Genomic DNA, 26,144 nt, shown 5'->3' on the forward strand with positions numbered 1-26,144 from the left:
ATAACAATACAATGTATTGAATAATGACTTTAAAAAATAATATAAAATAGTGTGGAAATACTGATAATAGTGCAAATGTTTGCAGTATAAGAAATAAATGAAAAATGTAAACATCTATGTTTAGTGAACTTTGCAGTGTTGCTCTGTGGTGCAGCTACGACACCGTAGCAAAGTTTACACACTGTCTACTTGATCCACGTCTGACTGAACCCATAATGTTTCCACACCACTGAAGTTTTTTTTTCCTCTCTTTTCAACCAACGGCAGTCACTCTCCTCTCCAAGTAACTTCTGCTTAGCTTTCCGAGCTTCCCTCGGGTCCTCTTAATCAGCGGTCCTCAACCCCCGGGCCTCGGACCGGTACCGGTCCGTGAGTCGTTTGGTACCGGGCCGCCAGAGTTGAGGCTCAGGTGTATGGTTTTCAGGGTTTTTATCGGTTTTCAGCGTTATTTTGTTATCATTTTTATCGTTAACTCGGTTTTCCTGGGTCTTTTCATGTGTGTTATGAATAAATCTTCTTTTTTTCGGTACCGGTACTAGTTTTATTTTGTTGTATTTATCTGCGACACCTTAAAGGCCGGTCCATGAAAATATTGTCGGGCATGAACCGGTCCGTGGCGCAAAAAAGGTTGGAGACCGCTGCTCTTAATTGTTGTGACACGTGTTCGAAATTCAGAGAGGTGCGCTGGATTTGCCACACGGAGCAGCGCGAGAGTAAAGCATGAGGGAGGTGCTACTAATCGGCTCAGTCATTTTTAATGATCGTTGAAAGCCCAGATCGTAATCGAGATTAAAATTCGATTAATAGAGCAGCCCTACCCATCGCACCTGCTCCACTCCACACTTCTAAGGCAGATTTATAGTCTACATTTTATTTATTAAATGCAACTTACACTTCTCTCTTACACAACGCCAGTCTTACGTTTACTGTTTTTAACCAACTTTTACTTTACTTTTTAAACCATTTTTACTTTTCATTGTTTTTTGTCACTGTTGTATAGTGCAGGAATTATATCTCATAATATAAGGCCCTTATTGGACACCTGTGACACTTATTTTAACTGTGTTGTTTATTGTTGTGTATTGTAGACTCTACTATTTTTACTTTATCATGCTGTTGTAACACAAAAAATTCCCTTATGGGCTCAATAAAGTATCCATCTATTTATTTAACATAACAAAATCCTTTTAGTGCTTTGTTCGAGATCGAATGCATTCCCCTCTCGCCCCTTTAGGCGGTCTTTATCCTCCAAGCTCTGGTCCTCTACCAGAGGCCTGGGAGCTTGAAGGTCCTGTGCAGTATCTTACCTGTTCCTAGGACTGCACTCTTCTGGACAGAGATCTCTGATGTTGTTCCTGGGATCTGCTGGAGACACTCGCCTAGCTTGGAAGTCACTGCAATAAGTGCTTCGATTACCACTGGGGCCACTGCTACCTTCACCCTCCACATCTTCTCGAGCTCTTCTCTGAGCACTTGGTAATTTTCCAGCTTGGTTAGCCACCACCATTTTGTCCGTCTGTATCTGGAAGTCCCACAGGATCTTAGCTCGGTCATTCTCCACCACCCTTGGTGGCGTCTCCCATTTTGACCTTGGGACTTCCAGGCCATACATGGCACAGATGTTCCTGTATACTACGCCGGCCACTTGGTTATGGCGTTAAATGTATGCCCTGCCTGCTAGCATCTTGCACCCTGCGCTTCTGTGCTGGATTGTCTCTGGGGCATCTTTGCACAGCCTGCACCTGGGGTCTTGCCTGGTGTGATAGACCCCAGCCTCTATGGATCTTGTGCTCAGAGCTTGTTCCTGTGCTGCTATGATTAGTGCCTCTGTGCTGTTTATTCATAAGGTTAGTTAGTAGAGTTGCCAACCGTCCTGTAAAAAACGGAATAGTCCCGTATTCAGAGAAAATATTACGTTTTGTATTGAGCTAAAAAGGAACACAGTTTGTCCCGTACTTCAGCTAGAATAGAAAAAGACACAAAGCTGGAGTTATTCTTTGTTTACGCTGCATAACTGCCTCTTCTTCTCTCATTCTCCCCCCTCTCTCTCCTGTTGTTACTTCAATCATGAAACTGATCAATGATCAGCTGATCGGCTTTTCTCTCTTGTTTATTTATCACCCACTTTGCGCCAGAAAGAGGAAACCGGCGGATGTCGCGTTAAACAACAGCAGCATGTTTAAGCTTGATCAGCTGTTGTTAGAATTTAATATTACTTTCTAGTATCAGCTGATGTTTGCTGGAGCCACAGCTGTAAAGCTGCTGGTCATGATGTCGGTTTGGATATGTGGTGAGAGGGAAACATGAAGATGAAACCAGGAGATGTCCTTACTGAATCATCAGAGCTGAACAGGTGATGGAGAAACAGGTTTACCTTTTAGGTGACATGAATGAGTTGAAGTTATGAACTGTTTCTGAGAGACAAATAACACCAGGATCCTTTTCTAAGTAGCTGACAGCTGGTAACTGTGCAGGGGCGGGTCTAGCAAAGTTTTGCCAGGGGGCCAGGTAGGGCATTAACAGGGAAAGGGGGGCACAAAGAAATACTTTTTGTTCTTATTCTCATTTAAAATGTCTAGCTTTTATTAAATAATTATCTGAATCTTTACAACCAAAGTTTTTATCAGATGTAAAATGTATAAAAATCATACATATACCAACAAGACTGTACATCACTGTCACAACAGCGTTTGTTTTCATTCAAAGGCTTTATGGCTTTAATACCTGGTGGGTCGGTCTCTAGTCAAAATGCCCAGGCTGATTTTTTTTTTGTCCCAGTCCAGCCCTGGGCACGACACGCAGTGAGTTAATCTGAGCAGGTGCATTAAAAAATGAATGGCTGGGCCAGCGGTGCACATCGCAAATTTCAAGCGATGTTGAAATTTCCACATTCCAACACTTCAGAAGCTTCAGCAGTTGTCCGCTCAGCGCTGCATCGGCACCATGGAAATATACGGATACATCCGTAGACTCGAGACAGAATTCACAGGTGTATGGACCAATGTTTTCTTTTCTGATCAAACCAGAAAGCTTTAATGAACAGCTGGATTTGTCTTCCCTTAACTGCCTGGACACAGAGGACATCGAAATGCAGCTGATTGAACTGAAAAGCTCGACTCTATGGGGGTCTTTGCAGAACTACGAACGCAGCTGGAATCCATAGCTGTGCGTTATCATGGAGCTTGCATTTTCAATTCAATTCAATTCACTTTTATTTATATAGCGCCAAATCACAACAAAAGTCGCCTCAAGGCGCTTCATAGATAAAGAGAAAAACCCAACAATCATATGACCCCCTATGAGCAAGCACTTTGGCGACAGTGAGAAGGAAAAACTCCCTTTTAACAGGAAGAAAACTCCGGCAGGCTCAGGGAGGGGCGGGGCCATCTGCTGCGACCGGTTTGGGTGAGAGAAGGAAAACAGGATGAAAGACATGCTGTGGAAGAGAGACAGTGGTTAATATCAGATATGATTCAATGCAGAGAGGTCTGTTAATACATAGTGAGTAAGAGAGGTGACTGGAAAGGAAAAACTCAATGCATCATGGGAATCCCCGGCAGCCTACGTCTATTGCAGCATGACTAAGGGAGGATTCAGGGTTACCTGATCCAGCCCTAACTATATGCTTTAGCAAAAAGGAAAGTTTTAAGCCTAATCTTAAAAGTAGAGATAGTGTCTGTCTCCTGAATCCAAACTGGAAGCTGGTTCCACAGAAGAGGGGCCTGAAAACTGAAGGCTCTGCCTCCCATTCTACTTTTAAATACTCTAGGAACAACAAGTAGGCCTGCAGTGTGAGAGCGAAGTTCTCTAATAGGGTGATATGGTACTACAAGGTCATTAAGATAAGATGGGGCCTGATTATTTAAGACCTTGTATGTGAGGAGCTAACATAGCTGTGTCGCTAGCGATCACGTAGCACATCATTATATACCAGCTAGCCCAACTTCAGTAACCCTACAAACGTCACTGCTGTTTATTTTCCTGTCTTTATTTATGTTGGAAGCGATAGCAGAGCTGTACGTTTGAATTTTTTCAGAAATCTCTCAGTCAGAACATGCTATATCATGTTTAGGTAACTAGCGAAACTAGCGAGCTAACTTCCGCTAGCTTCCTGCTAACTTCTAACTCTGTTAAATGTAATACATTTTGTTTTCATGGATGCCTGGAAGTTAAATTTCATAGTTACACCTGGTAAAGCAGCAATGCTGATCGTTTTATTAAAGATGAAAGAATTTAGACAGTTTTAAACTCTCAGTGATGCTGCAGTGTTCGTTTGACCTGAAGAATACGGAGTTTAGGACCCAGATTACTTCCAGATTTAAGAGCATCTTAGTCCAACAAATACGACAATCCGGTTGTTCAGTGATGACGTGACGAATCCTACTTCCGGGCCTAAAGTAGTCTGCGTTTAATATGGCTTTTGTGTTGTTAACATGTTTAATGTTTTGTATTTTCTTATATTTGATCTCAAAAAGCTCCTAAAACAGCCAGTGATCACTGTTGACCTCCCTCGGCTTTTATTACCGCTAATCATTTATTTAAGCTCAGTTTTTAAAATCTTAGGATGTAACTACAGCCCAGCCCATGCAGCAGTATATGAATGACTAACCTCGTATTGTGGATGGATTATCTCAGTTGTTCTCCTGGCTGAAGTTTGGTCCTTTTACAGCATCCTGCCATGCGATTACATTTGTTCCTGACCACCGAGAACACTCACGTTAACTTTTATCGAGTGGAAAAAAAGTTAGCTTGTTTATATTATGCTAACATAGCTGTGTCGCTAGCGGTCACGTAGCACATCATTATATACCAGCTAGCTCAACTTCAGTAACCCTACAAACGTCACTGCTGTTTAGTTTTCTGTCTTCATTTACGCTGGAAGTGATAGCAGAGCTGTACGTTTTAATTTGTTTCCAAAACCCCGCAGTCAGGACATGCTATATTGTATTTAGATAAAAGCTAGCGAGCTAACTCCCTGCTAACTTCTAACTCCGTTAAATGTCATAAATTCCGTTTTCATGGATGCCTGGATGTTAAACTCAATTGTTACACCTGGTAGAGCAGAACGCTGATCATTTTATTAAAGATGAAAGAATTTAGACAGTTTTTCAACTCTCAGTAATGCCATAGTGATCGTTTGATATATGGACCTGCAGCGAAGTTTAGGTCCAGACACGGCTAGTGACGTCAGACTGAACAATCGGATAACGACGGCCGCTTGCTTGTTCTGCAAAAAAATGTGCTTTGTCGTGTATCTGACGGACAAACACCAAACCAGTTCCACATCACTGAAGTTGTACCATTTTTACAAACCAATTCTGGTTCATCTGTTTCACTCAACGATCGGCCATGTGCGTATGAAAACAAAGGCACTGCGCATGCGCGTTTTACTCATATTCTATCGCGATATTTCATTTTCCTATCGTTGCCTAACATTATACCGGTATTACCGTGAATGGTATAATATGGCCCAGCCCTAATTGGAACACTGAGGTACTAGTTGATTTGCCATCAATGTGGATGCTGGGTATCGACGATTCCATAGTTCCGCCATCCTGTTCCTATAACCCCTTCCGCTGGGGTTACTTACGTAGTAGCATTCCAACAGTGCCCTATTTTTTTCTTTTTTTTCTCTTGCCCACTGATGCCGTTCCAGTAGCCCACTTCCAATCATGGTGCCCTGGTTCCTCAACACCTGACCGTGTGGTCCTTGTCCGGGCGACATCCGAGCTGGTATGATGGCTTCATATTTATCTCTCTCGCTCATCCCCCACATTCAGACACTCGTACATCATACATGCCAGACGTGTTGCTATAAAATAGTCACTTGAATAAACTAAAATACAAAATGAAATACAAAATATTGATAAAAATAATAACAATAACTGTGTGAGAATGATAGATAATTAAAACCTTAAACTAAAACACTACCATGACTGTTGATCGAGATATGTGCATTACATATCTCGATGATCATCTCTTTCGTTTTGGCTACGTTTAGCACCAGATTGTTCTCTCTACACCAGCCCACAAGGTGTTCAACTTCTCTCCTGTACACTTATTCATCGTTTCCGGAAATCAGTCCTACCACTGTGGTGTCATCTGCAAACATAATAAGTAGGTTCCCCTCATATCTGGATACACAGTCGTGTGTTATCAGTGCAAACAACAGTAGTTTGAGAACACAGTGGGGTTTGGAGATGGTTTTTCCCAACACGGACAGACTCAGGTCTGTAAGTCAGAAAGTCCAGGATCCACAGTTTGTGTTCAGGACAAGTAAGAGGAGTTTCTCAGTTAGTTTCTGTGAAGTAATGATGTTAAATGCTGAGCTAAAATCAATGCATAGGTGTCTTTGCGGTCCAGATGGATGATAACGGAATGTAATATTGCATACTTTGTGGAGCAGTTGGAATGATAAGCAAACTAGAGCGAATGTCGCAGGAAGGCTAGCTATGATGTAAATGGACTGGTTCTTATATAGCGCTTTTCTACTCTTCTGAGCACTCAAAGCGCTTTATCCACCCATGGATATTTGGCATGCAGACTAGGGGAAGCAAGGAATTGAACCACCAACCTTCCGATCGGTAGATGACCTGCTCTACCGCCTAAGCTACAGCCACCCCGATGTGTAGCTTGATAAACTGTTCAAAACACTTCATCACAATTGGCGTCAATGCAATGGGATGGTAGTCATTTAGACAGCATATGGTTTTTTTTCCTGGATGTTTCATCTGTAGCTCATTGATGGCGTCGTGTACCCCTCCAAGTGACTCATTAGCAGTGGCCTCGGTATTAGCGCTGGGCGTTATGTAAACAGCAGCTGTGATAACAATGGTAAATTCTCTCAGCAGGTAGAATGGCTGGCATTTCACAATGAGAAACTCTGCCACATTAGTCACACAACACTGCACTCAGCTGCCATTAACACATGAATTTTAATATAAATTAATATAGATGCACAGACCTCCACCTCGACTCTTACCGGAGCTAGGTGCGTCTCTTATATTATATTACATTATATAGGGAGTGCAGAATTATTAGGCAAGTTGTATTTTTGAGGAATAATTTTATTATTGAACAACAACCATGTTCTCAATGAACCCAAAAAACTCATTAATATCAAAGCTGAATGTTTTTGGAAGTAGTTTTTAGTTTGTTTTTAGTTTTAGGTATTTTAGGGGGATATCTGTGTGTGCAGGTGACTATTACTGTGCATAATTATTAGGCAACTTAACAAAAAACAAATATATACCCATTTCAATTATTTATTTTTACCAGTTAAACCAATATAACATCTCCACATTCACAAATATACATTTCTGACATTCAAAAACAAATCAGCGACCAATATAGCCACCTTTCTTTGCAAGGACACTCAAAAGCCTGCCATCCATGGATTCTGTCAGTGTTTTGATCTGTTCACCATCAACATTGCATGCAGCAGCAACCACAGCCTCCCAGACACTGTTCAGAGAGGTGTACTGTTTTCCCTCCTTGTAAATCTCACATTTGATGATGGACCACAGGTTCTCAATGGGGTTCAGATCAGGTGAACAAGGAGGCCATGTCATTAGTTTTTCTTCTTTTATACCCTTTCTTGCCAGCCACGCTGTGGAGTACTTGGACGCGTGTGATGGAGCATTGTTCTGCATGAAAATCATGTTTTTCTTGAAGGATGCAGACTTCTTCCTGTACCACTGCTTGAAGAAGGTGTCTTCCAGAAACTGGCAGTAGGACTGGGAGTTGAGCTTGACTCCATCCTCAACCCGAAAAGGCCCCACAAGCTCATCTTTGATGATACCAGCCCAAACCAGTACTCCACCTCCACCTTGCTGGCGTCTGAGTCGGACTGGAGCTCTCTGCCCTTTACCAATCCAGCCATGGGCCCATCCATCTGGCCCATCAAGACTCACTCTCATTTCATCAGTCCATAAAACCTTAGAAAAACCAGTCTTGAGATATTTCTTGGCCCAGTCTTGACGTTTCAGCTTGCGTGTCTTGTTCAGTGGTGGTCGTCTTTCAGCCTTTCTTACCTTGGCCATGTCTCTGAGTATTGCACACCTTGTGCTTTTGGGCACTCCAGTGATGTTGCAGCTCTGAAATATGGCCAAACTGGTGGCAAGTGGCATCTTGGCAGCTGCATGCTTGACTTTTCTCAGTTCATGGGCAGTTATTTTGCGCCTTGGTTTTTCCACACGCTTCTTGCGACCCTGTTGACTATTTTGAATGAAACGCTTGATTGTTCGATGATCACGCTTCAGAAGCTTTGCAATTTTGAGACTGCTGCATCCCTCTGCAAGATATCTCACTATTTTTGACTTTTCTGAGCCTGTCAAGTCCTTCTTTTGACCCATTTTGCCAAAGGAAAGGACGTTGCCTAATAATTATGCACACCTGATATAGGGTGTTGATGTCATTAGACCACACCCCTTCTCATTACAGAGATGCACATCACCTAATATGCTTAATTGGTAGTAGGCTTTCGAGCCTATACAGCTTGGAGTAAGACAACATGCATGAAGAGGATGATGTGGACAAAATACTCATTTGCCTAATAATTCTGCACTCCCTGTATATATGTAATATATACATTAGGTGAATGTACAGTAGTAGCAGAAAGCAGGCGAATTCTGTACATTAATAAGAATAGACAATCTATTTTACAGAATAGACAATATAAACATATTTAAATTAAAGGAATTTGAAATGTACATTGTGCCTGGGTTTAGAGTGTCTGGAAGAGTCCTGTCTAAGTCAATTATAGATGATGTGAGAGGGCGGGTGTGTGTGTTTAGGGCACGGATGGCTTGGGGATAGAAGCTCCTCTTGAGTCTCTCTGTCCTTGCCCGGAAGATGCGGAACCTTCTACCAGATTGCAGAAGTTGGAACAGTTTGTTGCCAGGAAGGGACGGGTCCTTCAGTATCTGCGCTGCTCTAGTCCGGCATCTCCTGGTGTAGGTGTCCTGGAGCGGGGGGAGAGCAATCCTGCAGCAGCGTTCTGCTGTACGGATCACTCTCTGGAGAGCTTTTTGATCTTTCACACAGCTGTTCCCAAACCACGATGTGATGTTCTGTGTGAGGATGCTCTCCACAGCGCCTGTATAGAAAATCCTGAGGATCTTTGGAGAGACTCTGAACTTTCTGAAAAAATTCAAACATACAGCTCTGCTATCACTTCCAACATAAATGAAGACAGAAAACTAAACAGCAGTGCCGTTTGTAGGGTTACTGAAGTTGGGCTAGCTTGTATATCATGTGCTACGTGATCGCTAGCGACACAGCTATGTTAGCGTAACATAAACAGTGAAGCTGGAGGATTAACGCTAACTTTTCCACTCAATAAAAGTTAGTTGATTAAGAGGTTAGTCATTAATATACTGCAACAACATGGGAATAGAGCAGCTGTGATAGAATATAGCATTAATGAATCAATGGTACAGAAGTGGAGGAAGCAGGAAGAATGAGTTGAATAAAGTTTGATTTATCTGACTGTTTTGTTTCGCTTAATGTGCCTTATAATCCCGTGCACCTTATAGTCCGAAAAATACGTATTTGACGTTTTTATTTGGCACACTGCAGTTTAATGTTGCAAAGCACCTCTTTTTAACTTCAGTGGATATTATACATGGTTATGCTGAGGATGTGTCAGCCCATTTCTACTGGAAATGCCCTTTGGTTAAACTTTCAGCAAGGAATTTGCATTTGCACTGTTACATTTTTATATAGCTTTAATGCACATAAAAAACAGCTGCTTGTTTAAGTGAAAATGAATGAATGGTTTTTTTGCGCTAGTAAAGTTGTGGAGTTGTATTTTGTATTTTGTCTCGCATCAATTATATCGTCAGTTATATCGTTATCGCAAATTTTCAAATACATATCGTGATAAATATTTTTGGCCATATCACCCTGCTCTTGTTGCAAGCAAGCATTGTAGTTCAAACAACGTACTTTGCCCTGATTTTTAGTAAGGTCTCTTGGCTGCAAGTTTTACAGCCTGAATGTTGGATTTGCAAAACAAACAAAGCGTCCACTCTCACCTGTCCCTAGACGAGCCGCTGCGTCCATGCGCACCGCCATCTTACATTACATCTGAGTGGATGTGTTGAAAGATTTCACTGTGTTAAAATGGCATAGGAATGTAAAAACTTTGGGATCTGTTGATACATAGCATTCATCCTACTGATATTTCTTTTACCCCCACTAAAGCTATGAGCCACCTGAATGGACAAAAGATGTACGGGAAGATCATCCGGGTGACACTGTCCAAGCACCAGACGGTGGCATTGCCTCGGGACGGCCTGGATGATCAAGGTCTGACCAAGGATTTTGCCAACTCCCCACTTCATCGTTTCAAGAAACCAGGTTCCAAGAACTTCCAGAACATCTTTCCACCCTCTGCCACTCTTCACCTTTCCAATATCCCGTAAGTACTGGTATGGTCAGTTGGCATCACACAGAGGACATGCCACCGAAGGATTTCTGAAATACTCCTACTAACTAGCACAGCTGTTAATGCAAGAGATTAACTGTGTTCTTGGTGTGGTGGCTAATGAACAGATCTCATTGTTAACCGTTTATATTAAAACTGCTAAATGATTAGACTTGGAGAAAAGAGCTGATGCTAAAATCATGTATGATTAGAGTCTGTGTCTTTCACTTTGGCAGACAAGATGTGACAGAAGATGACCTGCGGCTGCTCTTCTCCAACACTGGAGGCACTGTGAAAGCATTCAAATTTTTCCAGTATGTACAGCTGTCCTACCTACTGGACAAGTCCAGGCTAACATTTGTTAAAGATTCCCGTAAAGCTCCATCCTGCCACTTCCATCCATCTAGTTAATCTGTGGTATTTGTCTCTGCTTCGTGTTTTCAAGAGATCGCAAGATGGCTCTGATCCAGATGTCAACAGTGGAGGAAGCCATCCAGGCACTGATCGACCTTCACAACTATAACATGGGAGGCAACCAGCACCTGAGAGTCTCGTTCTCCAAGTCCACCATTTAAGAATGTGACCCACAGGCTCCGGACACTACGACTGTGATGGTTGAACTATTTCAAGCTCCTAGATTGTCTGAACACCAGGGGGACCACATAGATTGAATCAGTTATCTTGATTGTATCGTTCCTTGATATCCTTTTATTTTCTTTAAAAAGAACAACATTGGATCTCCCCAGCTCTTTCTGAAGTGTCTCCATATTTTTTTGTCAAGCAGAACCTTGAAATGGTTGGTTGTCCCCCTGTACGTTAGTTGGATGTAAATCGGTGAATCATTTTTAAATGAAAGGATACAGTACTCGTGTGCCTTACTCAACTATCTTTTCCTACAGTTGGATATGTTAATTTATCAAACTCCTACCGAGGCACATTAGTATCAATGAGTTGATGAGAATGCAAGATGTTTTCTATTCATCTAGACAGAACAGTCTAGAAGCTGTGCCTCTGACTAGGCATAGCCGTGTTTCTTCTCCAATTTTAGATGACATTTTCCTTTTTAGTTTAGCAGCAGGAGAGCTGAATATTCCTGAGGTAAAATGTTTTTGGTAGCCTATGACAGGCAGTTTAACTGGAACGCCTTTATTCCAAAGGGATGTTCAGTGGAAGATTGTTCTAGCACAATCCATGCATAAGAAACTATGACAATGTAGTAAAGTATTTTGTTATGTGATTTTGAAGCCTTCCTTGCTTTTCTTTTCTATAGCAGTGAGGTTTAATAGTTGGTGACAGTGTTCTTTAAAGCATGCATGATGATAGGATCTCACATAAGTGTTGCATGCTGTGGAAGCAGTAAAAAGATGAGTCCACTGTGATTGCATTGTCATGTGACACTGTACTTGAGAGGGCTACTCAGTTGGACCAAAGTTTCTGTGCCTTTAGTGTTAAATCATATAAACAAAAAAGAGCATTTTAATTGTTGTGTATATGGGGAAGATGTCCACGATTCAAAGTGTTCACTGAATTCTTTTATTTTTAAATCACAAACCTGATTTCATAGGCATTTGTTCTGAACTAATCCTGGTGTATATACATTTTTTTTTTTTTTTTTTATCGTCAAAGCTATGTTTTTGTTTTTTTAATGTAGTTCAGAATGTAAGGATTTGGACTCAAGCTGGTGCAATTAAAGGATAAATTGTTTTCTAACAACGGAGGTTCAACTTGGTTTTCTGTTTTTTGAGTTTCCCCTCTCACGGTGTCTCTTATGTGTTCCGCATTACCTCTGTAGCATGTCTAATAAAACTCTTCTGTAGCTCTGCATTCACTTCCTCTGTCTCACTCCTCTATTTTATGTCTGCTCACTTCGGAAACCACCTTCAGTCCTAGGTGGGAGAAGACCAAAATCAAGTTGGAGACACTTGAAAGCAAGCTCTAATAAACCAGATTGAACCCTGTGAAGTTTCTAGATTATAGGACACTTTCTCGATATGTTTCCCACTCTGCCAGCTTACTCAATCTGTTCCTTTAATATCTTGCTCTTCTCTCCTCTGGTATTTCCCCATTTTCTGATTAGCCTAAGGACCACTGCTGTCCTGACCATCTGTTTGGGAGAGCTTGACACAACCACAGGCATCAGTAACAGGCACTTTTTAGTCTTTGCACACAGCTTTAGCCTGTAGAAATGTGAGGGGTTTTGATTTAGCCAGCACTTGGGTCTACAATAGAAATAAAACTCAGCTGACAGGGAACATATAAACCACACAGAAGGCCTGCAGCTAAACTGGGGAACTTATCTGTGCACTGACAGATCCCATTACATTGTATAGAATGGCATGAAATGTAATGGACACAGCATTTAAATGTGCAGAAAGTGAATTTCAATCTGTAAATAAAGCACTATTAATCTACTTTCTATTAACCGGAAGGTTTCGTTCGTGGTTCGTTCCCCGGCTGCTCTAGTCTACATGCCAAATATTCTATGGCTTCAAGTTGCTCTCCGATGCAGCTGGATGGATAGAAAGCACTAATCTAGAAAAGACAAAACACTTGGCTTTGCTCATGCAGTCCATTTACTATTTACTCCCTGAGCTAGAAATGACTGAAACACTGGAAGAAGTGCTAGTACTCACACTACACCACAGTTTTCTTATTAATTTAAAGAAATCAGTGCATCTAGTGGCATAGTTCTAGTGATTAACAAAAGTGGAAAAATGTGATTGTAAGTCTGTGATTGTGAGGGACACTAAGTTTGAACAGTGTGGTATCTTAGACTGGAATAGAATAGCCCTTTATTATCATCGTACATGTACAACAAAGTTGTGGGTGCTTCACACAAACTCTGTCAGATTAAAATCTGAACAGGATAAATATATAAAATTTAGGGATATATACAAAATGAGAAAGGCATGTATTAGAGAATAAAATTGTTGCAAAGTGCTTGGAAGTAGTGTAAAGAAAAGACTACTGTGGAAACTACATGAATGATATAGAGCTAGTTTCTTTCAAAGGTTGGGTGTAAGGCATGGTGCTTGTACCTGTGGATGTGTTTTACAGTCCAGCCTTCTGGAGTGCCGAGTGGGTAAAGAGAGGAAGGCATTCAATGTCCTGACAGTCTGGTGGAGCCTGAAACGATGTGTGGGGGGTGGGGGTGGATCCCGCTCTAATAAATGGAACCACTAATAGTGGAAACTACTGGAAAATTACTGTCATCACTACCAGCACCAACTAAACTCACAGTTTGAACAAGAGCATCTTCCACCACTGAAGACGGCACTTAAAGGAATACAGGATGATGAACAGGTAACGTTTCTGCTGGACTGGAAAGAACAAAGCTTATGATGCTAATGTTCTACATGTGGTAAGTGTCCATGTGCTCATTGATCCTGGTCCCTCCTGTTTAGGTCTAGAGGTAACTTAAAAAGGAGCCAAAATCAGGCAGTGCTCCTGAAAACAAACACAAATGGCCTCCCACTGGTGCTTTTTGTGTCCTGTCTCCTCCTCCGTGCTAGAGTCAACCCACTACTTCCATTTACTGATCACAATCATTTTCATAAGGTGACAGTGCTACCTGTAATATTAATATTCCCTTTTTTCCCTTTAAAAGCTAACTTGCTTCTGTCATATTCATCAGACTCTACTGATGAAAAAGTGAAAAGTAAAATAAGCCCACATACACCCACGGTGTTGTCTTTTACTTGTGTTTTTTGTATTTATTTCTGATTTTTTATTATTTATTAAATAAAGGAAAAGTAAGAAAAATGTATTTATAAAGGGCAATAAGCAGCTGCAAAACGGTAAGATAAAAAAGGAATATTAGTGAAAGTGAAGTAATTGTGTAGTTTAAAAGCCTAGTTAAACAAAACTGCTGCTTTCTACGAGTCCAGATGGTCTGCTAACCAAAGCTGTACTGGGAGACTGTGCGGAAGTCTTGGTGCCACAGACTTAACTAGTACACACCATACAACACCTCACCTAGTGTTGGGTCTCTCTGCAGTAGACTATCACTTCCTGTTCCTGTTACAAGTGACAGTGGTTTTATCTGCGTAACCCATGTAATTAAAAAGCCTTTAGATAATAATTAATTAGTGAAGGTTACAAATAATCTTCTTATGGCCTCTGACGGTGGACCCATCTCCCTGCTTGTCCTGCCAGTGCAGTTCTCCACAATATTGACTGTAATATTATCTTACCGCTATTACAGCATGTTGTAGGTAGTAAACATACTGCATTGTATCAATAGACTGCAGTTTGTTCCTGTAAATGGGGACTCCATTACAAAGAATGACTCCTAGCATGTATAACCTGACAATAATGAACTTGTGTATGTAAAGAACAGTGGAACGTTTAAAAGGATGAAAATAATAAAGTTGCTGTCGCTGTGTTGATGTAAACAGGCTTCGTTCCATCAGGGACCGGGTACATGCACATGACTTTGTGATGATGGACGCCCCTGTCAGGCATTGTTTGAAGAAGATTGCACTCCACAGTCCAGTCCTGGGACTGTGCAGATGGCCTGATCCATCATCATGCAGACATTTGCAGCTCACTATTAGTGCCATGGGTTTTTATTTTGTGAGCGTTCAGTGGAAGTGCCTGTGTCCTGGATTGGGCTCTGAAAACAAAGATGACATGATGTATCAATGCAAACCAGAGGAGCTAATCAATATCTAGTCTATGCAATGCATCACTAGGGCTGGACACTGTGATCCTGCTCTCTGTCACCCAGATTATAGATGACAGGACAAAGTCTCATGGCTGCTGTTAGCTCATGGGTTTCTGCACTCCTGACTATACAGGGAGTGCAGAATTATTAGGCAAATGAGTATTTTGTCCACATCATCCTCTTCATGCATGTTGTCTTACTCCAAGCTGTATAGGCTCGAAAGCCTACTACCAATTAAGCATATTAGGTGATGTGCATCGCTGTAATGAGAAGGGGTGTGGTCTAATGACATCAACACCCTATTTCAGGTGTGCATAATTATTAGGCAACGTCCTTTCCTTTGGCAAAACGGGTCAAAAGAAGGACTTGACAGGCTCAGAAAAGTCAAAAATAGTGAGATATCTTGCAGAGGGATGCAGCAGTCTCAAAATTGCAAAGCTTCTGAAGCGTGATCATCGAACAATCAAGCGTTTCATTCAAAATAGTCAACAGGGTCGCAAGAAGCGTGTGGAAAAACCAAGGCGCAAAATAACTGCCCATGAACTGAGAAAAGTCAAGCGTGCAGCTGCCAAGATGCCACTTGCCACCAGTTTGGCCATATTTCAGAGCTGCAACATCACTGGAGTGCCCAAAAGCACAAGGTGTGCAATACTCAGAGACATGGCCAAGGTAAGAAAGGCTGAAAGACGACCACCACTGAACAAGACACACAAGCTGAAACGTCAAGACTGGGCCAAGAAATATCTCAAGACTGGTTTTTCTAAGGTTTTATGGACTGATGAAATGAGAGTGAGTCTTGATGGGCCAGATGGATGGGCCCGTGGCTGGATTGGTAAAGGGCAGAGAGCTCCAGTCCGACTCAGACGCCAGCAAGGTGGAGGTGGAGTACTGGTTTGGGCTGGTATCATCAAAGATGAGCTTGTGGGGCCTTTTCGGGTTGAGGATGGAGTCAAGCTCAACTCCCAGTCCTACTGCCAGTTTCTGGAAGACACCTTCTTCAAGCAGTGGTACAGGAAGAAGTCTGCATCCTTCAAGAAAAACATGATTTTCATGCAAGACAATGCTCCATCACACGCGTCCAAGTACTCCACAGCGTGGCTGGCAAGAAAGGGTATAAAAGAAGAAAAACTAATGACATGGCCTCCTTGTTCACCTGATCTGAACCCCATTGAGAACCTGTGGTCCATCATCAAATGTGAGATTTACAAGGAGGGAAAACAGTACACCTCTCTGAACAGTGTCTGGGAGGCTGTGGTTGCTGCTGCATGCAATGTTGATGGTGAACAGATCAAAACACTGACAGAATCCATGGATGGCAGGCTTTTGAGTGTCCTTGCAAAGAAAGGTGGCTATATTGGTCGCTGATTTGTTTTTGTTTTGTTTTTGAATGTCAGAAATGTATATTTGTGAATGTGGAGATGTTATATTGGTATCACTGGTAAAAATAAATAATTGAAATGGGTATATATTTGTTTTTTGTTAAGTTGCCTAATAATTATGCACAGTAATAGTCACCTGCACACACAGATATCCCCCTAAAATAGCTAAAACTAAAAACAAACTAAAAACTACTTCCAAAAACATTCAGCTTTGATATTAATGAGTTTTTTGGGTTCATTGAGAACATGGTTGTTGTTCAATAATAAAATTATTCCTCAAAAATGCAACTTGCCTAATAATTCTGCACTCCCTGTAAAAACACATTGGAACTACGATTTTGAAAGTAGGAAATTCATTTTCTGTCTGAAATAATAATAATAACCTTGTTTGTATAGCACAACACAGGGTTACAAAGTGCTTCACAGTTTGAATAAAACCCACACACTGAAGTATACAAGTTAAAACATGCAGACACAATCAACCACACAGTCAGACATTCATTTCAACAGACTCACATATACACAACCAGTTCCAAACTATGGCCAAAAATAAAGGCGCAAAGATTAAGGGAAAGCTAACCTGTAAAAATTTGTTTACAGTAGTCGTTTAAAACAGTAGAGTCAGCCAACCTAATTGACTCAGGAAGGCTGTTCCGAAGTTTGGGTGCAACAACCTCCAAAGCACGATTACCTCTAGTTTTGAAATCAGAGCAAGCGACAGGTAGGAAACCTTGGTTAGAGGATCGGAGAGGCTGATTGCTCTGTAGCTCTGCTACAGATACAGCCACTTAAAATGACCTAACTAGTATAATTGCAATAGTATAATTAATTGCAAGCGAGCATTTAATGCAATACAAATAGCCAGACATAAAGCACTCCAATTGCACAACAATATATATGTGCATGGGTACTTCTGTTGGAAATATGTGGTGCTTTGGTCTAAACATTTCCTGTGATTAATAAGGTCAGTGAAAAGCTGCTGCACTAGAGGGACCCAAAGCTTTGGCACTGTGCTTAAAAACTATTGGTAATCCTTGCCATTTACCCATTCCAAACAAATTAACAGATATAGCTGTAACGATCACAGTCACGCCTAGGGATGGGTACCGGTATCCGGTGCCATGATGGTTCTGACAGAAACGGTAGTAACCAGACCGAAAAGCAGCGCACATTTCGGTGCTTTATTTCGGTGCTTTATTTCGGTGCTTTTATTTCCTGAGCTGTGATACACTTTAGATTCTAGCCAATCATTTTACGTTTCGAGGATAGTAGGCGGGTCCAGGTACGTACGTTCTTTTAGAGCAGAGCTACAGATTAAAAATGCCCAAGGCGAAGTGGTCAAAAGTCTGGCTGTACTTCACAGCAAAAGATGCAAACTCAGCAGCCTGCAACAAGTGATTTAAGCTGATACTGTGATACTGTCAAAGGAGGTAACACCTCAAATCCGATGAAACACCTGCCGACGCATAGCGTTTTTGTTAAAAGCCGAGAAATGCGCTGTATTTGATAGCTTGCTGCGAGACCTCACATCGAGCACATCTACTGCGGGTGGGTTGCCTGTTATCGGACCCGGAGTTTGCAACATCCCCCAAGAACCCGAAGAGGAGAGTCCTGGCCCCTAGCCCTGCCAGTGTAGCAGAAATGATGACGGATAATGATGCAGCAGCAGCCGTTCTTCTCTGCGTGAGGAGCTTAATGTTGTTCGTGTGTAACTTACGTTGAGTAGGCTAACCACATTAGTAAATTAATGCATGTAAGGTGAACTAGCAAACATCATCATACAGGGAGTGCAGAATTATTAGGCAAATGAGTATTTTGTCCACATCATCCTCTTCATGCATGTTGTCTTACTCCAAGCTGTATAGGCTCGAAAGCCTACTACCAATTAAGCATATTAGGTGATGTGCATCTCTGTAATGAGAAGGGGTGTGGTCTAATGACATCAACACCCTATATCAGGTGTGCATAATTATTAGGCAACGTCCTTTCCTTTGGCAAAATGGGTCAAAAGAAGGACTTGACAGGCTCAGAAAAGTCAAAAATAGTGAGATATCTTGCAGAGGGATGCAGCAGTCTCAAAATTGCAAAGCTTCTGAAGCGTGATCATCGAACAATCAAGCGTTTCATTCAAAATAGTCAACAGGGTCGCAAGAAGCGTGTGGAAAAACCAAGGCGCAAAATAACTGCCCATGAACTGAGAAAAGTCAAGCGTGCAGCTGCCAAGATGCCACTTGCCACCAGTTTGGCCATATTTCAGAGCTGCAACATCACTGGAGTGCCCAAAAGCACAAGGTGTGCAATACTCAGAGACATGGCCAAGGTAAGAAAGGCTGAAAGACGACCACCACTGAACAAGACACACAAGCTGAAACGTCAAGACTGGGCCAAGAAATATCTCAAGACTGATTTTTCTAAGGTTTTATGGACTGATGAAATGAGAGTGAGTCTTGATGGGCCAGATGGATGGGCCCGTGGCTGGATTGGTAAAGGGCAGAGAGCTCCAGTCCGACTCAGACGCCAGCAAGGTGGAGGTGGAGTACTGGTTTGGGCTGGTATCATCAAAGATGAGCTTGTGGGGCCTTTTCGGGTTGAGGATGGAGTCAAGCTCAACTCCCAGTCCTACTGCCAGTTTCTGGAAGACACCTTCTTCAAGCAGTGGTACAGGAAGAAGTCTGCATCCTTCAAGAAAAACATGATTTTCATGCAGGACAATGCTCCATCACACGCGTCCAAGTACTCCACAGCGTGGCTGGCAAGAAAGGGTATAAAAGAAGAAAAACTAATGACATGGCCTCCTTGTTCACCTGATCTGAACCCCATTGAGAACCTGTGGTCCATCATCAAATGTGAGATTTACAAGGAGGGAAAACAGTACACCTCTCTGAACAGTGTCTGGGAGGCTGTGGTTGCTGCTGCACGCAATGTTGATGGTGAACAGATCAAAACACTGACAGAATCCATGGATGGCAGGCTTTTGAGTGTCCTTGCAAAGAAATGTGGCTATATTGGTCGCTGATTTGTTTTTGTTTTGTTTTTGAATGTCAGAAGGTGTCAAGTTACCTAAAATCCAGTAAACTGAGCAAAGTTTATGCTTTTTCCGTGATGTCCCCAATGGATTGGAAATTTCGAAATCATCAACATAAAGACAAATAGAGATTCTTAGTTCACCGCCTGAGAAAAACTCATTATTTTGAAAATGTAGACCATCGTTATATGATGTATACTTTTCCTTATTTACAAAAGGATTCTGATTGTGGCTAGTGACAAATTTGTTCAGTATGTTTTCTTGTTTAAATATCTGCTGTAATGATTTTAGAATAGGAATATACTGAAAGGTCCTCTTGCTTTGGGAGTCGAGAATGTATTCAATTGGATCAATTACTTCAAAATGTTTTCTGTAATACTGTCTGCGTTTGAAGGCAGTGGCAAGTGTGTCGTCCTTTTCTATGGCTTTTAACAAAGGGTTAAAAGAAACTGCCTTTGTCAGTTCTTCAATAACAGGCTGGTCTAGACAAAGGTTATGATTCTTGAGTATGTCTACAATTACTTGATTTGTCAAAGGCACTGATGCACAGCTTATCAGGTAGTGCAATTCTGAAAGCAACTCGTCAATTGCTATGCTGGGAATATGAAAATAGTTTTCCAACTTAAGTAAAAGAGATGCAAAATTAAGTTCTATTACATTTGCCAAATCTTCAGTCTCACTTGTAGTTGTATCGTGATCAATATTTGCACTTATGTCCTCTTCTACAGTAGTGTCTGTACTGTCATCAGCTGATGTTTGGCCTACAATAGTGTTAGCAATACCGATTTTAAAGTCTTTTAAGGTATAAGGATTGTGTTTCCTATTTCGATGAGACTTGAATGTACCATAGATATTTGTTTTGAAAGAACAACCCTCAAACATGCAATGCACAGTCTCGTTACATTTTAGATGGTTGTTAATGTGAGAAAAATACTCCTGCTCTGAAGCTATGTTGCAGCAGGAACACAAATGGCAGTTAAATGTTGCCAAACTCACAGACTTGTCTAGAGTTCTTTGGGTATGTGATCTGCTTAAGTGGCTATGTAGAGCATTCCATGTTTTGAAAACACAGACACAATCAGAATAGGCACATGGATACTGCTGTCTACTATGAACTAACCTGTAGTGTTTTAATAACAGAGCTCGTGATGACACCACTTTTTTGCACAATTTGCACTGCCACATCAACGTATCTGGGGGAGAAGCACAAAAGACATTTTCATTACACTGTCCCTGAAAAAACTAAATAATTTGCACATTGTTAATGTTTCATATCAATCAGTTTTATTTTTAATATTGTATGCTACAACAATGAATTTATTGATCTACATCATCACCACTGCATATTGTGTAAATGTGTGTGTAATCTGACATTAAAAGTCAAGTGAGAAATCCCATGGACATTGTACAACATTAATGCAGTTCATCTTACACCAGCTTACTAAATGCTTTCTGCAAGCTACATCAAAACGTAAGCTGAAATATTAGACAGAAAATACACCCTAACCTGTCTGCTAGCGAGGAGTGCTTCTCCACTGTTGTTGGCTAAAGTGCAACGCAGTCAGGCGTCCGAGTATAAACTCGGCGCGAAAGTGCGTGCCGGACCGAATGCGCTGCCTGTACCGACGCATACCGACGCTAGCGCTACACTACATTTGGGCTGAAAACAGAGCTTTGCTATTGCAATGGAGTCCCCTCCAAAATCATTTGGAAACTCACGTGCAGCAAGTCCACGTTAGCAAACCTTTACCGGGCAAAACCCGGCCTGTACTCTTTTCTTAGTAGCACTTGCGACATTAACTGACGTGTGAACATATATATGTAGACGGGCTTTACAAGAAAAATGACTTCTTACCTGATTTTTGGACAAAAATGCAGCTGAACCAGTCCACATGGCGAAGAAAAAGCAAGCTTGAGAAAGAGGGTGGTGCGCATGCGCATTGGCCCTTACTTAGGCGGGCCCTGCACGCAGCAGCATGTGCAGAGGGACAAACCTGTGAATTTACTCAACAATGTTACGTTGACACAGTTCAATGACTTTGTGTAACAACAAAAAGTAACAACATTTCATTAAATTTGCACAAACACTTTAAGAATTTTTGCAAAATCGAGTTTATTAAGAACAAACAACAAAATCTACTTTAGTAAAAGCAGAGATAGGCTGAGTTCATTTTTTTGAGTGTACTTTCATTAGTGATACTGCCTTCTTAACCTCTTTAACTTTATAGGGCTATCTAAATAACTTTGCTGGTCTTCAGTAAGCTTGGGCAAATTAAGCTTAGAGAAAAAAATCATCACATTTATTCATATCATCCTCTACCTCTGACTCATAGCGTTTGTTGTAAAAATGTAAAAAAAAACGTTATTAATATCTCCAGTACTTGTCGTGAGTTCCCCGTCCTCATCCTTAATAGCAGGTATTATCTAATTAGCCACTTTCTGATTTAGTTGTCTTGCCAAAAGCTGTTGTGCTCTCAGAAAAGCTACTCCTCATTTTAAACATAGCATATTCTACTTTTTTGTTATATAGCTCATTCATTTGAAACTTTTAAAATACATTTGTGATAGAAAGAGCCTCAGTATAGCCTTCTAAAAGTTTTTTCTCCAATATCTTAACTCTTTGTAATTGTTTTTTCTCTTCCTCTTACTGGCATAGGCAATAATTTTCCCTCTAATGTAAGCCTTGGATCCCTCCTACACTGTACCAATCCTCTCAGTAGAGCCCATATTAAGATAAAAAAAAAAAGTCATTAAGCTCCTCTTCCAAATGTCTAATAAACTCTGGCCTTTAAAACAAAGATATGTTCAACCTCCATCTAGTCTGTTTTTCCAGTTCTGGCTCTAGGACTAACACCAAATGTACAGTAGCATGATCCGTTAACACAGTTCCTACTGTGTAGTCTGAAACATTCTCTATAAATGTTTTACTAACCAAAAAATAATCAATTTTGGAGTGTGATTTGTGATTATGAGAAAAAATGCATGCTCCTTTTCTCTAGGGTTCACTAGCCTCCAAACATCTATCAGACCTAGATCTTTCGTCATTATTTTAATAGCAAGTCTGTCCTTGGGCATGTTTTTGGAAATTGTGGTTGTATCTAACACTCCACTGAGAACCTGATTAAAGTCCCCTGCCATAATTGTATGACCATCTATAATCCCCCCTATTATTTTGTTTCTGTTATGGGAGAAACCAGCACCCTCTATGTCAGGAGCATAAATACTGCATAGCCCCAATTCCATTAATTTTTGCTTCTAGACACATTAGTCTACCTTCTGTGAAGACTTGCTCCTTCACAATAAGAAAATTAAGCTTTTTGTGTACCAAAATGGCTATGCCATGTTTCTTACTCGTGCCCCACCCAATCTCTTTGCAATTTAAGCCCTTCTGAGTCTGTCAGGTGTGTCTCCTGTATAAAGGCTAACTGTATCTGTTGGGATTTTAAATATGTGAAGCTTTCTTCATTTGAATAATATTCTGAAGCCCATTTACTTTCCCGGAATGAGTCACATAAATATATGTGTCTGATTAAGTTCAACTGCCATACATAATAAGGTTTATCAAAATAAACTGTGCCTGTGTGAAGATAAGAACGCCTCCTGATAAAACACTGGAACGCTAGGAAAAACATCTAACACCGGGCATCCCCCCCCCCCCCCCCCCCCCCCCTCGGTCCGCCCCACTGGTGTATAATCCCCCCACAATTACTGCCCATGTGGCCCACAAGTGGTCGCCTCCAGAATCCCCCCCAACCCCTCTTGTTTAAACTACAGCTTCTGTGATTACTGAATGAACAGATTTACCCGTTTAGATCCCAAAATTACCATGAAAATAAGAAACCATGCATATTTCACAACAAAAAGAATGGTACCCTTTAAGCACTGCTTCTTAGGCAAAATACAAAGGTCTATATGGCACTATGTTACCTTAATTTCTCTACACTTCAAATGCGATTGTCAAACCTATCACCTTTCATCCCCACTTCACATTATTGACCATATCATAAGGTTCACTTTCATAAACTTCAGTTTTGTCTGTAACCGGTTAAGTGAAGGTGAACAGATAGTGATGTAAATCTACTAAATGTACTGTTTACCGTAGTATCCTGCATTTTCAGGAGATCCATTGCTTTGCGGTGATCTGTGAAGTTAATTCATTTCCCCTTCCATGTAAAGCACAGCTTTACTGGGTATGCCAGTGTAAAATCCAGCTCATGTAGCCTCCATCTAACTTCTGTGAAATTCTTTCTTTTCTCTGCAGTTTCTCTAGTTGCGTCGGGGGAAAATGACCAATTACAACCCTTGTAAATGATGCTTCAAAAAAGTTTTTTTTATCTTTTGCTTGTCCTGTCTGGCACTATAGCGATCAGAATTATTGTCTGAAGGCCAAGATAAATCTCCAACAGATTTTTTTTTTCAAACCAACATAAGCATAAGTAACAGTAAATAATCAATATTGAATGTTACTGAGCAGCATACAGGACTAATAGTACATGATATGTTCAGAGGCAGCAGCCACAGTGTGTGTCTGTGTGTGTGAAAACTTGTATGAACACCTGTGTGTGTACGCACACGCTTATATTCATAAGGTTTCTGTCAAGAACCGGGATTATGACGAGGGCTGGACCCCAAAGCAGACTCAATTCCCTCACTGAGAACTATTTACAAGATTTTATTTACAGAATAAATGAGATCACCTCCTCCTAAGGGAAGAGGTGAGCAGGCTGAATATAACAGAGGTGCTGTTGGCTTACATGCAGGTCCAGACTGAAGAGCTTCAGGGAGGAATTCAATGGGCAAATCCAGAGAGAGGTAATCTGCAGTGCGAGCGGAAGGAATTGTTGTCTTAGTTACCAAGAGCGTCGGGGCAGGCACAAGGACAGGCAGGCAAAGCGACAGGATGATGGTTTTTCTAGCAAGAGCAGACAACAGGGGACGAAGGAGCCAGCGCTGGAGAGAAAGTTTGCAACAGGCGATGTATCCAATACAGGATGGTGTGGAGATGACAGTAGGGGGCAGAAAGTAGTCACGTAGTCCTCCTGTAATTAACAGCAGATGGGGCTTAGGTGCGACGCAGCAGACTTCACCCGGGCGAGTAGCCAAGGAACCATCCTGATGACAAATAAAAATGCCTCAGCTGATTCCACGGATCATGACAGTTTCTCCATGTAACTGTCTAATTGTAGTCCCAAAAGGTTGATTCTATTCATGTGGACATAGCCATTTCAATGGGAGAAATGTTACATCACTCATCCAAGTGACTTCTTCAGTCTCAGCTGACTGCAGGCTTCCCCAACCTTGTAAACAGTACATTTGTACAATAACTGAAACTAGCGTCACTGAATGAACAATGAGCTGGGAGGTCAGTTCCTTGATCACAGTCCATTGTTCATTCAGTGAACCAGTACATAACTAAGCACCCAGCCCTGGACACCGAGAACCACCAACGCACCGACAGATGGGGGGCATCAGCCACTAGCAGGGAGTGTGGTGGGGGCCTGAGATATTGAAAGAGAGATGGACACATAAAAATGAACACTGTACACACACTCCCCAAACATACTCCCAGGTCCAGGCACTAGCACCCCCAGAGGGGCAATCCACCCCCAGACCCAGGAGATGTTTGCCTTTACTCAGAGGTGGAGACAAGCAGACCGCCCCGGGTCCTGCAGCAGCAGGGAAGCCCGCCAGCCCAAACGCCGACCAGACAGCCAGCTCTTCCTCTTTCCCCACAGCCTTAGATGAAAACAGAGAATGGGGGCATTCCCCCTCCCTGGAGCCAGATCCCCTGCTGACTCCCCCATTTACCTGAATCCTCCAAGGGCAGGGGGCCCGGACCCATCCAGACTAATATGTTCTATCAGACGGTCTCTATATTGGTTAGAATTAAGATTATTTTTATTTTTCCAGTTCATGAGGACAGTCTTCTTGGCAATGCAAAGGGCGGTGAGAACCATGTGGACTGTATTCATCTCTGTAGTGATGTCATCTATGTCGCCCAACAAGCAAACTGAAGGGGAGGTTGGAATCTTACATTTCAGACACTTTGATAAGTCTTCACATATCCCGCACCAAAACTTCTGAACTGGTGGACAGAACCAAAGAGCATGGATGTAATTGTCAGGGGTATTGCCTTGACAGTGTGAGCAGTTGTTAGCAGATGTAAAGCCCTGACCTGTATAGGGCACTCTATGTAGTATTTTGTATTGTATTAATTGCAGACTGGGATTTCTAATCAATTTAAAGGTTTTTAAGCAAATATGAGATTAGAAGTTTTGGTCTAAGCTGACTGATAGGTCCGCTTCCCATTTTGCAATAGGAAGGGATATTGATTAATCCATTTTGGAGTGTGTCCTGTATATTCTAGACATAATTTTTGGGTTTTGAGATTAAGGAATTGTACCACACTTGGTGGTGTTGTAATTAAACTTGATCTTTTCTTGTTAATCCCATAATGTGTAACTAATCTGTCAAATGGAATATATATTCCAAGTATTCAATTCCTTTACAACTTCAATCTGTGAAGTTAATGATATTATTGTTCTGTAGTACATCAGGGTTGTTCCACATAGTTGTATGTTTGCATGGGATTAATGAAGACTCAGTTTTAGAAACTCCCATGCTGTCAGAGAGGAGCTGATGTTG

The 26,144-nt window shown here is 41.5% G+C and overlaps 1 protein-coding gene across 4 annotated transcripts in view; it reads left to right on the plus strand.

The window, feature by feature from the left end:
- The window catches only part of LOC120745969 (polypyrimidine tract-binding protein 2-like), a 31,150-nt gene extending 18,897 nt beyond the window's left edge, over positions 1-12,253 (plus strand). For all 4 annotated transcript variants that reach the window (XM_040051202.1, XM_040051203.1, XM_040051204.1 and 1 more), the window contains 3 exons: positions 10,207-10,423; positions 10,666-10,743; positions 10,875-12,253. In XM_040051202.1, coding sequence (XP_039907136.1) covers positions 10,207-10,423; positions 10,666-10,743; positions 10,875-11,004 — 425 coding nt within the window. In that variant the 3' untranslated portion in view covers positions 11,005-12,253. The remainder of the gene's footprint in view (positions 1-10,206; positions 10,424-10,665; positions 10,744-10,874) is intronic.
- Positions 12,254-26,144: the final 13,891 nt, after the last annotated feature.

This window comes from Simochromis diagramma, unplaced genomic scaffold (assembly GCF_900408965.1).
Source record: "Simochromis diagramma unplaced genomic scaffold, fSimDia1.1 OVJJ01000644.1, whole genome shotgun sequence".
Classification (NCBI taxonomy): Eukaryota; Metazoa; Chordata; class Actinopteri; order Cichliformes; family Cichlidae; genus Simochromis; species Simochromis diagramma.